This window comes from Gopherus flavomarginatus, chromosome 3, assembly GCF_025201925.1.
Source record: "Gopherus flavomarginatus isolate rGopFla2 chromosome 3, rGopFla2.mat.asm, whole genome shotgun sequence".
NCBI classification, from domain to species: domain Eukaryota; kingdom Metazoa; phylum Chordata; order Testudines; family Testudinidae; genus Gopherus; species Gopherus flavomarginatus.
The window spans coordinates 113,464,793-113,482,083 of NC_066619.1; the positions used below are offsets into that span (position 1 = coordinate 113,464,793).

At 47.4% G+C, this 17,291-nt stretch overlaps 1 protein-coding gene across 2 annotated transcripts in view; it reads right to left on the reverse strand.

Annotated features, from left to right (window-relative positions):
* Positions 1 to 16,846, reverse strand: part of UHRF2 (ubiquitin like with PHD and ring finger domains 2) — a 183,135-nt gene extending 166,289 nt beyond the window's left edge. For both annotated transcript variants that reach the window (XM_050943082.1, XM_050943083.1), the window contains exon 1: positions 16,652 to 16,846. In XM_050943082.1, coding sequence (XP_050799039.1) covers positions 16,652 to 16,804 — 153 coding nt within the window. In that variant the 5' untranslated portion in view covers positions 16,805 to 16,846. The remainder of the gene's footprint in view (positions 1 to 16,651) is intronic.
* Positions 16,847 to 17,291: the final 445 nt, after the last annotated feature.

The following is a 17,291-nucleotide window of genomic DNA, read 5'->3' on the forward strand; positions in this document are numbered from 1 at the left end:
ATCAGCTCAGCAGTTAATGGCATTGCAAATTCAGCATTATTCAGGGCAGGGCAAACAGTACCGGGGACGGGGAAAATACCGGGGACGAGGACGGGGGGGGACGTGGTCGCTGGAGGGAACAGGGAACTGGATTTTCGGGTTATGGGGATGTTTGTAATTACTGTAAACAGCCGGGACATTGGAAAAATGAGTGTCCAAGCCGGCCTGGTAACTCTGTGAACAACCAGTTAAACTCCCTGCCAGCACAGCCAGTCAGCCCCCAGCCTTACTTTGCCTCACAACAATAACGGAACACCGGGGAACCTCAGGAAATTTTAGCCCCTTTACTACCTCTCACTCCCACTGGTGAGTGTGTGTTAACTATCAATAATCTTTCTCTCCCTTTCCTTGTTAACACGGGAGCTTCGCTCTCTGCAGTTCGTACTACCGACCTGCCTGAGGTTCCCCGCTCCGGAAAAACCGTGTCCGCTGTGGGCATTACGGGAGTCCCAACCCCTTATCCCCTTTCAAAACCTCTACCGGTCCAGGTTGGTCCCCTTTCTGCAGATCATGCCTTCCTTCTCTCTAATTCCACTCCGGTAAACCTTTTGGGTCGGGATCTGTTATGTAAGCTTGGCTGCACCATATACTGTTCCCCGGATGGGGTCTATTTACAAATTCCCCAGTCTTCCCTAAGTAATTCTGTAGCCTCCCTGCTGTCTAAAACGTCCCTTTCTACTCCGGTCCCTTGTTGCCCCCTGGTCCCGTCCCTTGAGCACCTAATTTCGCAGGTCCCTTCCTCTCTGTGGCCAACCCATCCCTCTGAGGTGGGCCGCTTAAATACTGATCCTGTCTGCATTACTGTTAACTCTTCCAAACCCCTGCCTCGCCTATCTCAGTACCCTTTAAACCCTGAGGCAGAGGCTGGCATTGCTCCGGTCATAACTGCCCTGCAGGAGCAAGGCATTATTGTTCCCTGTTCCAGTCCCTGTAACACCCCTATCCTCCCTGTTCGAAAAGCTGATGGCAAATCATGGCGACCGTCCCGCGCTCTGACCTTTCTGATGTCCCTCTCCCTAACTCTGACCTTGTTTTGTTTACTGATGGTTCCCGTTTTCGACACAACCAAGGTCGTCTCCTTGCAGGATACGCTGTAGTGTCACTCTCTGAAACCCTAGAAGCTGCACCTTTACCTTCTGTAACCTCAGCACAGGTTGCTGAATTAGTTGCCCTCACCCGTGCCTGCTTTTTGGCTAAGGGACGCTCCGCCACCATTTACACTGACTCTCTCTATGCTTTTGGGGTTGTACATAACTTTGGTACCCTCTGGCAAGCTCGGGGTTTCCTTACATCTGCCGGTACCCCTATTAAGAACGGCCCCTATATCGCTGCTCTCCTGTATGCAGTTTTACTTCCCTCTGCCCTGGCTATTGTTAAGTGCCCTGGCCACTCGATGGCAGACACTGATGTTGCTAAGGGTAATGCGTTTGCTGATGCCTCTGCTAAACATGCTGCTGCTATAAAACCTTCCCCACATGCATTTCTAGGTTCCCACTCTGTTTCTATACCACCACCCTCCCTCACTGACCTCACCCTGCTCCAGGACTCTGCCCCAGAAACTGAAAAACATTCCTGGGTTGCCCAGGGTTGCTCTCTACATCCTGATTCCCTTTGGCGTTCACCTACTGGTACTTTCGTAGCCCCCTTTTCATTCTACCCATCGCTGGCCGCCCTGCTACACGGTGTTTCGCATGTCGGAAAGGAGGGAATGGTGTCTGCTCTAACTAAGGCGGGATGGTGGGCTCCCCATTTCAGCTCTTTTGCAGCCCGCCACTGTGCCGCCTGCACCACTTGCCAAAGCCACAATATTGGTAAACCTGTAAAAGTGGCTCAGGGATTCCGGGGCTTGCCCCAAGCACCCTTCTTGCATTGGCAACTTGATTTTGTACAAATGCCTAAGTGTCAACGATTTAAATTTATTTTGGTTATGGTATGTTTATTTTCTGGTTGGATTGAAGCCTTTCCTTGCTGCAAGGCTGACTCACTGTCCGTTGCTAAATGTTTGTTAAACCATATTATGCCTGCCAAGGGAATTCCTGCCACTCTGTCCAGTGACCGGGGTACACACTTTACCGGACAAATTGTTCAACACCTGGATCGTATATTACATGTCACACACCTGCTGCACTGTCCCTACCACCCACAAAGTGCAGGTGCTGTGGAAAGGCGAAATGGTGTACTTAAGAATAAACTTGCTAAAATTTGTGACTCCACAGGGTTAAGCTGGTCAGCAGCTTTACCACTAGCCCTTATGGAAATGCGATCCACTCCATCCCAAAGGCATAAACTGAGTCCTTTTGAAATCGTTATGGAACGCCCTATGCGAACTGTGGCTACCATTACTCCAGTCCCAGACTTGAATTTGACTCTCAGTACGCTCCTTCAATATTGCAAGGAATTAATGCAAGCTGTAAGTCACTTCCATTCACAGGTTCGAGCAGCCTGGCCGACGGAACCCACCTCTGACGCCTGCCACAACCTTGAACCAGGTGACTGGGTCTACGTACGGCATCACCATCAAAAACACGCCTTGGAACCTCGCTGGAAGGGTCCTCATCAGGTACTGCTTACTACCCAGACAGCTGTTAAGCTATCTGGCATTGCAGCATGAATACATGCTTCACAGTGTAAGAAGACACCCTCCCCGGTGAACCAATCAACACCTCAGGACTGCGCAGAGTCAGTTTTAACTCCAGAAGAAGACGTAGAGGAACAGCCTGCAATACCTTACAATCTACGCTCTCGTAAGGGTTGCCAGAAGCAAATGACGATCTAAAGCAAGGCCCAAGAAGCAGCAGCAGTGAGCCTAGCGCCTGCTGTCTGGTGGACATAAAACTGTGAGTGCAGTTCCCTCAGTTGAGGTTGTCAGAACCAGAAGGGCCTTGCCTCCAACATGCACCTCTGGTGGCACCTGTTCCTCGGCTGCTGGTATCTTAAGGTCTGGGGTGCCCACAATGACAATTCTTTTATCCAGCAGCAAGTGTGGATAGCCCAGACCCTTAATATTTCTAAATGCTGGGTCTGCAGCCACATCCCAGCCCACTCTCAAGCTGGTGTTCCTGTCCTGGCTATCCCACTGAATTCCCCAGATCTTACTGGAGGACCTCGTCCATTTAACAAAACATGGAACAGCAATAACACTTGGGAAGCAGTGGGAATAAATGTATCTAAATGAATAAGTGTGGTGGAGGGGAAAGGTCATTGGTGTTGGGTGTGTAATGGGACAGGGCTGGATCTGGGAACAAGCCGTTGTCTTCAGCATATTGTGGCAAATGGTGTATGGGATTATTCAAACAAAACTAAAAAGTGGCGGACTGGGTATGGGGATATAAATTTTTTCTCAACCTGGGATCAAACAGAAAAATCAATCTCATGTTCCCCCTACAGTAATCTTAGTAAAAATAATACAATCTTCCAATGCCATACAAACACTACCACTCTTCGTAAGAAGGATTACCCTGTGCCCTTTGAAGGATATTACTCCTCATTTGCAGATACCTATGTAACAAATGGATGCAATCAACCTTTCCCGGCCTTAATAGGCCATCATTGGGTTTGTGAAACCAAAGCTTATACTGTATTACCAGCTAACTGGTCAGGTATCTGTTATCCTGCCCAACTCTTCCCACAATTCCGGGTGCTAGAGTCCCTCCCACGAGAACGCCTCCGTAATTTCAGGCGAAAAAGAAGGGACTTTCTAAATGCCCAATGGTATATACATAACATAAGCCCCTTAACTTGGGAAGAGGCCATTGGCACTTCCTTTATCTCACTTGGGGGAGTAATACACCACGCAAAAAGACTCCTAAGGTTACAAGCAGTGGTTGAAATAATGGCAAATGAAACCGGAGAAAGTTTAAAAACCCTGGCCAAAGAAACAGGGGTGATCAGACAGGTTGCCCTCCAAAACCGTCAAGCATTAAATATAGTGCTGGCTGCAAAAGGAGGAACCTGTGCTCTCATTGAAAAAGAATGTTGTGTGTTTATACCTGACAATACCAATAAGGTAATAGATCATGCTAGCCACTTAGAACAAATCGCATATCTTCCTCATGAAGAGCTGAGTTCTTTATGGAAGTGGCTAAGTAACCTGTTCAATTTCTCTGGCATAGGAAACTGGTTGTTTCAGGGAGCCCTAACTATCCTGTTTGGAATCTTAGTGATTTTTGTATGCTTTCAGTTAATCTCCTGTTGTATTCACAATTGTGTCACCCAGATGACTACCCCAAAACAGAGTGCTAACATGATGATTTTGAATATCGCTGATAAACTAAAAGATAAGGAACGGTTAATTTGAGAAACCCAGTAAGGGTTGGTCATGGCGTACGCCTGACCAAAAGGAGGGATTGTAAAAGTAAAATAAATTATATATTAAGAATAGAAAGGATTAAAAAAATGCTGTCTGTATCTGTAAGCAAAAATGTTGGAATGTTGCAACCAGGTGTCAGGAATACAGACATTAACATAGAACAATTGCACCGTTTAAGGGCAATTGGTGAAGCATTAGCCTTAAATCGATAACAGTTAGTAAGGAAATAGGATATGCATGCTGTGCCCCAAATGAATTTTCCTGTTTTGCTTTCTTTGTTCCTTTGTCTAATTCCCGCTCTTTTATCTGTATAAATAAGACTGTTTGGGTCTTGCATGGCCACTCACATATTCTGAATGTTATTGGCGGAGCGCTGCGCTAATAAACAGAGTGGTCTGACAAATTGTGAGTCTTGATTCTAACTTTGACACTACCCTCCAATATGGCAGCAAGGTTAAGTTGTCATAGTTGATGGTTTCACAAATGCCCAATAGGTTGTAGTCTCAAGCAGCATCAGAACGAAGCTGAGATAGCTATGAGCCGCAAAGCAGCAATGGCAACATGGAGGCGTCTGCAGAATCACTAAGATACAGTCTTGCCTGTGTTTACATTTGGTATATTTTCTTTGGAAGTGTTACAAACTGAACTTTATTGTAATTTTTTTTCCCCATTCTACAACATCACATCCCATAGCACAGAGGTTTTCAAACTGTGGATTGTGACCCAGTACTGGGTTGTGGAATGTAAGGCACTGGGTTGTGGCAGCTCTGGTCAGCACCGCAGACTGGGCCATTAAAAGCCCCGTCAGCAGTGCTGCCCAGCTAAGGCAGGCTAGTCCTTACCTATTCTGACACCATGCTACACCCCGGAAGTGGCCACCAGCAGGTCCGGCTTGTAGGCAGGCGGCCCCGGGGCTCCCTGTGCTAGTCCCACCCTGAGCACCGGCTCCGAACTTCCATTGGCGGGGGTGGGGGCGGCGGGCAGTGCCTGCGGGTGAGAGCCACACACAACCACCTGCGCACCTCCGCCTAGGAGCCGGACCTGCTGCTGTCCACTTCCAGGGCACAGCACAGTCCACGGTGCCAGGACAAGCAGAAAGCCTGCCTTAGCACCCCCACTGCATTGTTAACTGGGAGCTGCCCAAGATAACTCCACATCCCAAACCCCCTGCCCCAGACCTGAGCCCCCCCATACTGGAGCCCCCCCAACACACCCCAACCCCCTCATCCCCAGCCTCACCCCAGAGCCTGCACCCCCAGCCTACAGCCTTGACCCCCTCCTGACCCCCTCCTAACCCCCTGCCCTAGCCCAGGGCCCCCTCCCACACCCCAAACCCCTCATTCCCATCCTCATGTTGCAGCCCCCAATCCTGAGCTCCTCCTACACCCCAAACCCCTCATCCCCAGCTCCACTGGGTCACAGGCATCAACAATTTTCTTCAACTGGGTCACCAGAAAATAAGTTTGAAAACCGCTGCTACAGCAGTATGCACAGTTTCATATCCTGCCACCTTACTTGCCTCAGTCCTGTACTGGAGAGGTGTAAAGCCTGGTTTACACTGGTTGGTTATTTTGGAATTAGCCGAGTTAATTGAAAAAAAAAAAATCATATTTACATGACCAAATCGTTTTTTTCAATTTAAAGGGCTCTTTAATCCGACCTCCGTACTCCACCTCAGCAAGTGGAGTAGCGCTTAAATCGAGATCGCAATCCCAGGTTAAAAGGTATTGTGAACGCAATTCAATGTTATTGGCCTCTGGGAGCTAACCCAGAATGCTCCCTTGTGACCACTCTGGACAACAGTCAACTCCGATGCCCTAGCCAGGTGGGCAGGAAGAGCCCCAGGAACTTTTGAATTTCATTTCCTGTTTGGTCACCATCAGCACAGGTGACGATCAGCACAGTCCACCATCACAGGCAACCATGTAGAGTCCATCACAAGAGATCATACTGTCTCAGATTCGCAGACAAGCTCCAGCATGGTCCAAATGGGAGGTACTGCATCTCATCGCATGTTGGGGAGACAAATCTGTTATGGCAGAACTATGTTTAAAAAAAAAAAAAAGGGAACGCAAATATGTACACTAAAGTCTCCAGGGCCATGAAAGAAAGAGGCTACTCCAGGGACATAGAGCAGTGTCGTACAAAAACCAATGAGCTCAGGCAAGCGTACCAAAAAGCCAGGGAGACGAATGGGCGCTCTGGGTCACAGCCTCATACATTCCATTTCTACTGTGAGCTGCATGCAATTATGGGGGGGGGGGGAGACGCCACCACTACCCTACCACTGTCCGTGGACACCAGCAAGGGGGGAGTTGCATGGAGCAAGGAGGATGAGTTATTGAGGACGAAGAGGAAGACGATGACAGTGCACAGATGGCAAGTGGAGAATCCCTTTTCCCCCCCTAGCCAGGAACTACTCCCCCTACTCCCAAGGAGGGCTCCCGGACCACGACCCTGGAGAAGGTAACTCTGGTGAGTGAGAGCCTGATCGGAGCCACGTGGCAGGGGGGAAAACCCAGCCGCGCTGGGCTGTCGGTGTTTAGTTTAAAGGGCTCATCCCTGCTCAGAGCCTCATCAGAGCCAGGCAGTGCGGAGGGGGGGGGAGGGGGGGAAGGAGGAGGTTGTGTGAAGCAATCATTCCAGAGAGCCTGCAGGTCCTCCTTTTATATGGCAAACCTACCGGGAATTGCTTGCTATGGGAAAGGGGGCCTGGCAGGTTGAAAGCATTGAAATGAATGCGGAAGAAGCAGAACGCCACATGCCCCTAGGGCTTACCATGGCTGCCTGCAAGCTGAATTCTGTTGCCTGGCCATGTGTGATGGCTCACACACCCCAAAGTGGCAGGCACTTCAGTACAAGAGGCAAAATGTTAACTTGTACAGAAAGAACATGTGCTGTGTACTATGAATTGCCTGTTTCACTGAGAAAGTGTCCCCTTTGTTCTCTGAAGTGTATCTTAAAATACTACCCTCCCTTTTTCTCCTCCCACAGGTGCAAATGTTTCAACGCGGAAAAAAAACGCAGAAAAAACTAACTCGGGATGACATGTTTGCCGAGCCCATGCAGTCCTCCCGCACTGATATGGCCCAGCTGAAAGCGTGGTGGCAAGCAATTGCCGAATCCTGGAAAGCATTACAGGAACATGAAGAGAGGAGAGACACACACAATGAGAGCAGGCAGGATGCTATGGTCAAGCTCATGGGGGAGCAAACTGACCTGCTGTGCCGTATGGTGGATCTAATGCGGGAAAGGCAGCAAGACCACAGACTTCTCCTGCAGCCCCTGTATAACTACCCTCCCTCCTCCTCCTCAAGTGCCATAGCCTCCTCACCCAGATGCCCAAGAACAAGACAGAGGAAGCTACGGGGACCCACACACTAACCCCAGAGGATCACTCAAGCAACAGAAAGACGACATACGTGAACTTTTGATTTGGTTTCTGGACTTGTCCTTCCCTCCTCCTCCACCTCCCCCAGTCTACCTTCTGATTTCTCTCTCAATGTGTTGTGCAACAAATAATAAAGAACAGTTTTTAAACAACTGTGACTTTATTTCCTTTCATATATATACACACACACACACACACACACACACATATATATATATACATACACACACACACACACACACACAGGGGGTGGGTAACTTCAAGAGAAACACAACTGTCACACCGTACCCTGGCCAGTCATGAAACTGGCTTTCAAAGCTTCTCTGACACACAGCATGTCCTGCTGCACTCTTCTAATCGCCCTGTTGTCTGGCTGTGCGAAACTGGCCGCCAGGAGAGTTGCCTCAATCTCCCACCCCGCCATCAATGTCTCCCCCTTACTCTCACAGAAATCGTGGAGCACACAACAAGCAGCAATTACAATTAGAATATTGGTTGTGCTGAGTTCTGAGTCAGTAAACTGCACCTGCGTGCTCTCAAATGTCCAAAAACACATTCTACCACCATTCTGCACTTGCTCAGCCTATAGTTGAACTGCTGTTTACTACTGTCCAGGGTGCCTGTGTACAGCTTCACAAGCCATGGCATTAAGGGGTACGCTGGGTCTCTGAGGACAAGTATAGGCATTTCAACATCCCCAACAGTAATTTTCTGGTCTGGGAAGTAAGTCCCTTCCTGCAGCTGTTTAAACAGACCAGAGTTCCTGAAGATGGGAGCATCATGCACCTTTCCCAGCCATCCCACGTATTTGTAGGTGAAATGTCCCTTGTGATCCACCAGTGCTTGCAGCACCATGGAAAAGTACCCCTTGCGGTTTACATACTAGCCGCCCCGGTGTGCCGGGGCCTAGACAGGGAAATGTGCTCTTATCGCCCCACCGCAGTTACGGAACCCCAGCGCATTAAAGCCATCCACAATGGTCTGCACATTTCCCAAAGTCACTACACTTGATAGCAGCTGGTCAATGATTGCGTTGGCTACTTGGAGCACATCAGCCCCCACAGCAGATTTGCCCACTCCAAACTGATTCCCGACTGACCGGTAGCTGTCGGGCGTTGCAAGCTTCCACAGTGTTATGGTCACTCGCTTCTCAACTATGAGGGCTGCTCTCATTTTGGTGTCTTTGCGCTTCAGGCCAGGGGACAGCAAGTCACGAAGTTCCATGAAAGTGGCCCTACGCATACAAAAAAAGTTTTGCAGCCACTGGGAATCATCCCAGACCTGCAACACTATGCGGTACCACTAGTCTGTGCTTGTTTCCTGGGCCCAGGATCGGTGTTCCACAGCATGAACCTGGCCCAACACCATCATGATCTCCCAATCACCACATGGCGTGCTTCTAGGAACATCTGTGTCCACGTCCTCACAATATAGTAATCGCACTGTCGTCACTTCCTTGTCCTGTTTTGCAAGTACCTCGCGCATTATCCAGCATTATGTGCAGTATTTACAATGGTCAAAACTGCAGCGAAGATCTGAGCAGGCTCCATGCTTGCCGAGCTATGGTGCCTGCACAGGTAACCCTGGAAAGAGGGAATGAAACAAAGGAGAGCTGTTTGGTTCAAGATGGCCGATAAAAGGAGGGAAATGGTTGTCTTCTATAGCTTTCACAGAGGCGGGAAGCTCGCTAGAGCTACAAGAGCAGGAGAGCCGAGTTTGCGGTCGAAGCTGTGTGGCTCAGTTCACACTGGCTGAGAAATGGCGGGAAACGGTTGCCCTCTGTAGCTTCCATGGGAGCCCAGGACCGACAACATGGATAAATTTGCTAGCACTGCAAGAGCAAGAGAGCAGCGTCTGCAGCGGAAGCTGTGCTGCTTGATTCATGGTGACCAAAAAAAGGCGGGAAATGATTAGATAAGAGTAGACAGAAAGACGAGAGGACATGCAAGGAGGATTCATAGCACCAGGAGACAGGCGGTGCACCGTACTGCACTGTCTGCTGGCAATATGGGGTCTGCCGTAGCTTTCACAGAGGGAGAAGCGAGTGATGACACACCCAGAAACACCCGTGAGAATGTTTTTGCTCCATCATGCACTGGGAGCTTAACCCATAATTCCAATGGGCAGCAGGGACTGTGTGAACTGTGGGATAGCTACGCACAGTGCACCGCTCCAACATTTGATGCTAGCCATGGCACTGTGGACGCATGCTGCTGAATTCATGCGCCTTAGTGGAGACACACAATATCGAATGTATAAAATCACTTCCAAAAATTCAAATAGAATAATTCTGAATTAATTTTGTACTGTACATGTATCCTAAGAGGACAGTTTAGACTGCAACACCCTTCCATATTTGACCTCTGATAAGATCACCATGTAGGATGTCGGTTTTGCTGATGATATCTGTTCATATTACAGAAACACACTAATCTCTCATGAGCCAAACAGCTCATGCAACAGTGAGATGCAAGTTAGTTAGTTTCCTGCCTAGATAAGATTTTAACCAGGAGCCTGACAATTCCATATCCCAAAACCAATCTCTCAAACTGAAGTAACTTTAGTATTTTGTGATCTGAAGTAATAACTCAAAATAGGATACCATGTAAGTTTCAGTTGTACAAACCCAACTTTGCAGCAGGAATTTGTTTCAATTCCTGCGCAGACTTGTGGATCAGTTTAAGTTTTGTGGCAAGTTTTCAAGCTTAAACCTCAACATTTTTTACTGCTTGTTTTTCCAGAATTATAACTGAAGCTAGGGATCCCACAATGATCAGAGTTTGGTTCTTTGAAAATAGTTTACTGTATTTAGTTCTAAAAAAGTATGCAGAGTAAGTCTATTGAAACCAAGATCTCCTTTACTTCTATTACAAAAACTTTTACTTGGGTATACAAGCATTTTGCCATTACCTGTAAAATATATTTAGCATTTTTGCAGCACAAATTGTTAGTAAGATATTCTGGAACTGTTAGTTATAATAATTATTTACAATAAACTTCAGTGCACACATAGGCCATAACCAGTTTACTAAAATAAGGATTTTTGGAATCTTAATCAACAGTCCTATACAAAGCTTTCTTTATCAAATATGCCATATTTGATAAAGAAAGCTATCTTACTGTTTAAAGCACAGAAGCAATTTATGCCTTTAAAGTACAGGATTACTCCAAGTGATTTTTTTTTTTAAAAAACACTACTGGAATACTTCACCAGAGAAAGGGAGGGACTCAGATAACATTTCTTGCTAGCAAGCAATTCACAATCTGTATTGCTTGCTAGCTACACAGAGACCTGTAATAAATTGCCATGGTCAACTTCTGCAGACTCGAACACAAATCTGCAGAAAAGGACCTAGGGGTTACAGTGGACAGGAAGCTGGATATGAGTCGACAGTGTGCCCTTGTTGCCAAGAAGGCTAACGGCATTTTGGGCTGCATAAGCAGGGGCATTGCCAGAAGATTGAGGGACGTGATCATTCCCTTCTATTCGACATTGATAAGGCCTCATCTGGAGTACAAGTGTCCAGTTTTGGGCCCCACGCTATAAGAAAGATGTGGAAAAACTGTAAAGAGTCCAGCGGAGGGCAACAAAAATGATTAGGGGGATGGAGCACGTGACTTATGAGGAGAGGCTGAGGGAATTGGGATTGTTTAGTCTGCAGAAGAGAAGAATGAGGGGGGATTTGTTAGCTGCTTTCGACTACCTGAAAGGGGGTTCCAGAGAGGATGGATTTAGACTGTTCTCAGTGGTACCAGATGACAGAACAAGGCGTAATGGTCTGAAGTTGCAGTGAGGGAGGTTTAGGTTGGATACTAGGAAAAACTTTTTCACTAGGAGGGCAGTGAAACACTGGAATGGGTTACCTAGGGAAGTAGTGGAATCTCCTTTCTTAGGAGGTTTCCTGCTTTGAGCAGGGAGGTTGGACTAGATGACCTCCTGAGGTCCCTTCCAACCCCGATATTCTATGAGTCTATAACTGTAAGTAGGGATTTTGAGTTGTTTCTGCAGAAAAAACTGTTAGGCTACATTCCTCCTACCTATCTGACCTTGAAAGGTACATTTTACATGTACTATACAGAGAAATTAGAGGACATTACCCTCTCTTGAGAAGTAGCTGTTGAAAATATATACAGCCCTAACAGTATCACTTAAATATCCAAAGCTGGGCTTTTATGTAAAAAGCTAGCCAGAAAAGGTTTACAAAATTTTTTCTGTTTACATGAGAAGCTCAGATCCTGTCTTTGATGGAAGACTGACAGGGATAAGTAAAATGGTGACACCATGAGCCCAGGGTGAAAATTCAGTAAATCGAAAGGAAAGGATATACTCATTGTTCAAAGCTTGTTCTCCTCCCCGCCCCCTTTCACATTTTGGATAAGGGGGCCTTTCATGATTTTACACTCCAACCTTGTCCATTAAGCAGAGAAAACTCACCATAAACATCTGAGACCTCACAGAAGTCCTCCAATAAATCCAAGAACACCAGACTTTACATGCCTTAACATTTAAGGTTAAACAAGCAGGAAAAATTCAACTCCCATCCAGGCTCTTTTCTAAGTCAGGGGCACAAAGGGACTAGTTTTTTAGAAGTCTTAAGACTTCATAAAACAGGAAGTTAGCAAGGAAGAACAAGGCAAGTCTGCAGAAAAAACTACAGACTTCCTAAATATCTTGACACATTTCCTAGATTAGTCTCATTTAAGGAGTCAAGTATCAGAGGTGTAGCCGTGTTAGTCTGGATCTGCAAAAGCGGCAAAGAGTTCTGTGGCATCTTATAGACTAACAAACGTATTGGAGCATGAGCTTTTGTGGGTGAATACCCATTTCGTCAGATGTATGTCACATCACCGGAGTCCTAACTCTTTCATATTGTCAAGAATCTTTATGAAGTGAGCCACTAGTGATAGACTGCAGCCATGAACACTGCCACATGTCCTTCTGTACAACACTGAATGCAGTAGAAATTCATGTTTGTAAACGAATGTTTTAGGTGAAACTTTAGCTGCACACAGGGTTCAGTCCTCTGCTTAATTTTACTCCCTTTGTTTCTACACATCTCAAAGGTCTAATGCTCTTGCCCAAAAAGAAAATGTAAGATGTCAAGAAGTAACAATGGCTAAGTTTATGATAGTGTACGTGTCTGAATTGCAGTAGCTTTGGGAAGTTTATCCTGAGAATGCCTTTCTCAAGGTATAATGGACTAGTTTCTTTCAGAATGCAATACATTCATCCACTTTTGCTGAAACCAAGTGAACAAGAGACACTAACACTCTTAAACTGAGCACAGTACATAGATCCTCATGTTTGACAGTATATACTTTAAGGGATAAAGTTTCTTCAATCCCACATGCACAGCTGACAAACTAACTTCCAGCAGGAAAGGAGTTCAGAACCAGAATCTATTTGTTAGATCTCAAGTTAGTTTGTACATTCAAATTAAAAAAAAAGTTAGTGACTTGCACCACCTTGTCTTATGAAAGAAGTAACTCAAGCTATAAGTCAGCCAGAATGTCACATTAGCCACATAAGATTCAGTCACAATTCCCCTAGTAACTCCACACTGCACATTAATACTACAGAACAGCAATATAAAATTCTGCATATGGGCAAGAAGCAAAGTTAAGAACGGTTTGAAATTTGGTTTCCTTGATTTATGAGTTTTGAATTTCAACCATCTTTTTTTTTGGTAAAAAGAGAGATGCTTATTTAGCGTGTCTGCAAGTGTACCTGCCATTTGTAAGGGGCCAGAAGAGCTGTAAGAGGAGCTCTTGACAGATTTGCCAAAATAAGTTATACCAATATGAATAACTATCAGTATAATTGCGGCACCATTAGGGAGTTACACTGATTTAACTATCTTGGTTTCTAGGAAGAGTGAAACGGTATAAAAATACTCTTTAGACACGCCCTTATTGTTAGGCTACTTTCCTATGTATGAACACCATTCCTAAAACTTTCCTTGTTCCTCCCATCTTGAGATAAATCATGGACACCCTCTATTCATATTTAAGGCCACCTCTTAGTCCATTTATAATTTACAAGCAAAGGGGCAGTTACAGCAATTGCTTACATAGAAAAGAACAATTAGGAAAGCATTACATCTAGTTCAAGTAGTATTAATGCAGTTTGGCTGCACTCTTCCTACTACTAACTCCTTCAGCCAGATCTCTTCATTTAAATCAATCTAATCCCCATCATAGAAGCAGCTAGGTCGACAGAAGAGTTCTTCTGTAGACCCGGTTATCACCTCTTAGAAGCGGATGAACTACACAACAGGAAAACCCCCTTCTTGTCGACGTAGGAGCCATCTACACTATGCTGTTACAGCAGCACAACTGCAGACTCAAAGCTGTGCCACTGTAGTACAGACATATCCTTAATTCAGAGACCTCCTCTTTCAGTCCTCTAGTATGAGTTCTAGATTGGCAAGTGTCAAATCTAGACTGAACTCCATGAAGCTTAATTTTAGGGGAGGGAAAGAAAGTATGTTACCAAATTTAAAAATGTGAGAAGTGTTAAAAAAAACTTGCCAACTAAAAAATTCAGCTACAAATACCGCTTTACTGAGTATCATACCAGTGTCTCTTAAATTACTTTAAAAAGTAGAATTGCAAAGAGTTAATCACAGGCAGATTAGAAGACTTCAATTTTAATCTGTTGAGTTGAACAGGTGAGGAAGGGAAGTAGCAGAGAAAGCCCAACTTTACTTCTGTAGGAGGGCAACACAATCATGAGCAAGTGTGACCTTTGATAAGGTAAACAAAGTTTAGGAGGCTCTATCCTGTTGTAAGCTTCTCCACTTTAAGAGCCAGTCTAGCAAAAGTGAGATTTACTTTTCCACAACTATAGAACTTCTACCAAGGGTCCTTTATGGATCTATAGCCATGAATGCCTACAGAGCTGTTTTGCCTTTTTTTTTCTGGGGGGGAGGGGAGAAGGCAGCAGCCATAGTAGCTGCAGGGCAGAAATAAAGGGGGGGGGGAAATCAAGGTGGAAACAAAAGCTGTGACTTTCTGCTCTAACCAGCCCTATGTCCCTGCAATCAACAAGTCAGACCCCAATCTCCCCTTCAGGAAGTGAGTAGATGTATTGACATCAACATGACTGAAAGAAAGGTCAAACTGCCGCCAACTCTGCCCACTGCTAAATGCTCCAAGCTCTGCTTCAGCTTCTGGCTTCACAATTATTATAAAATTTTACTTGAGGATTAAAGTTAACTTCCAGATTAACATTCCTGCCATAGGAATTGCAATCTTTATATAGCATCTTTCACAGACATTTCCTCCTTCTACGGAGCACTAGATACAGAAAAAATTATGTTAAAAAAGATCACCTGTCAATGACTAATATTAAATCCAATTCCTTATGACTACTTCTATTATTCATACCAATACATATCTAATCTGTTAAATTTAAGGTTTAATCTTAGAGACAGATAACCTGGCCATAGCCGTTAGAGCCACACTGAATCCAGTGCTAGCCCAGATCACTCTATTAAAAAAAGGATTCAACCACACTGAAGTATGCATCTCTGGTGCCATCACATCCAACCTCCTTTTCCTTTTGTCTTTTATGCCCTTCCTCTACTATTCTTGCAGAATTCTGAATACTTCATTTGCCACTACCCTATGTCTATATGATGATGATAGCACCTACAGCTATAGCCACAGATATGGGCAGGTCCTCTTTGGACACAGCAATACCTAGCATTGGTCTAGCCCAGGGGTAGGCAACCTGTGGCACAAGAGTTGATTTTCCCTAGTCCTGGCCACCAGTCTGGGGCTCTCTGCATTTTAATTTAAATCTAAATGAAGCTTCTTAAACATTTTAAAAACCTTATTTACTTTACATACAACAATAGTTTAATTATATATTATAGACTTATAGAAAGAGACCTTCTAATAAATGTTAAAATGTATTATGGCACCCAAAACCTTAAACTAGAGTAAATACATGAAGACTCAGCACACCGCTTCTGAAAGGTTGCCGACCCCTGTTCTAGCCACAGCATAGCTCACAAAGATTTTTAATCACAGTATTGACAAACTGTTCAATCCAGTGACAGCTGATGCAACTGGTCTGACATCAGGAGGCACTGGTACCTTGTCTGTGGTAGCTCTCCCACTGGAGAAGTGGCAACTGTGGGATGTTTAGGCGGTGGGGGAAGAGAAGGACTAGTGCAGACAAGGTGCAAAAGTCCTGCTGGGTCAAGCTATGCTCAGGCTTATTCAGTTCCTGCAAGTGAAACTGAAGCCAAGGCGGGTAAAAGGCAACTTCTTGGAGCCCCCCCTTTCCACGTGGTCTAGTCACGTGCGCCCCCCCCCTCCCGCGGGTTGTGCAGAGCGGCCCCCCACCCCCAGGAGAGGGGAGGGTTCATAGGCAGGCCCAACACTGCCACAAAACCGTTAGTCCTTGGCGCGAGACCACGGAGGAGAGACCCCCCACCTCGCTCAGGCCCACGCCCCCGGCCCCCCTCCCCGCGCCACATGCACACGTGCGGGGCCTGAAAGCAGCGCTCCGCCCTGGAAGCCGCTTTTATACACAGTCGAGGGAGGCACCTCCCCTGCTGAAGCCAACGGGGACACCCAGGGGGAAGCCTCGAGGAGCCGCCGCGTCTCCTCCCATCCCCGGGCACGGCAGGGGGAGGCGCGAGGCTGTCCAGCTGGGGAAGCAAACACAAAGGAGTCGGTCCGACACCCTCTCCCCCCTAGTCCCTTGGCCAGCGGAGCCCTAGGAAGGGGGAGCCGGGCTGCTCCGCTTCTCCTGCCCCTCACGTTGCCCTAGGCCCAGCGAGAGCGAGTAAACAAAAGCCGGAGCCGGCGGCTCGCACGGCCGGGCAGCCGGCGCGCCGCCTCCGGGAACACAAAGAGCGCGGGGGGTGGCGGCAGGTATGGGGGCGTTCCCGCCTCACCTGCTTGCCCCGGTAGAAGAGGCGCTGCCGCTCGGGGCTCACTCGGAAGCTCTCCTGGATCTTCTCCCGCAGACACTCTATCTTGGTGAGGCGGCTCAGGTCGTCGATGGTCTGGGTCTCGGTGCCGTCTATGGTGCGGACCTGGATCCACATGGTGCGCGGCTGCTGACCGCTCGGGAAGCTGCCGCCCGTGGCTCCCGCCCGCTCTCCGGGTGCGCGTGGGGCGGGGGCGCCTCTGCCGCGTCTTTGTTTTGGCTCAGTGGGGCAGGACTGTAAAGCCGCGGAGCAGCCTGCGCCTCCCGGGCCGTCGGCCTCGCTCTCAGGGGCGAGGAGACCAGACCCCCGCCCCCGTCGGTCCGAGGGCGCCCGCAGCGACGTGTAAGCGGGGCCGCGAGCTCCCGGGTGCAGCACAATACGCAGAAGCCTCCCGAGCGAACCGCCGCAGCCAGGTCTAACGGGCACCGCCGGGAGCCATGTCCGAGCCCCGGGGAGTGTTTACCAGCAGCTGCCGCTCTCACATGGAGGTCACGGCGCCAAGACTGATATCGCGAGAGTCTCCCTCCCCCTCCGCCGCCTTAAAGAGACCACAACAACATCGAGCAGGCAGGGCTGACACGCTCCCTCCGCCTGCACCGCCCGC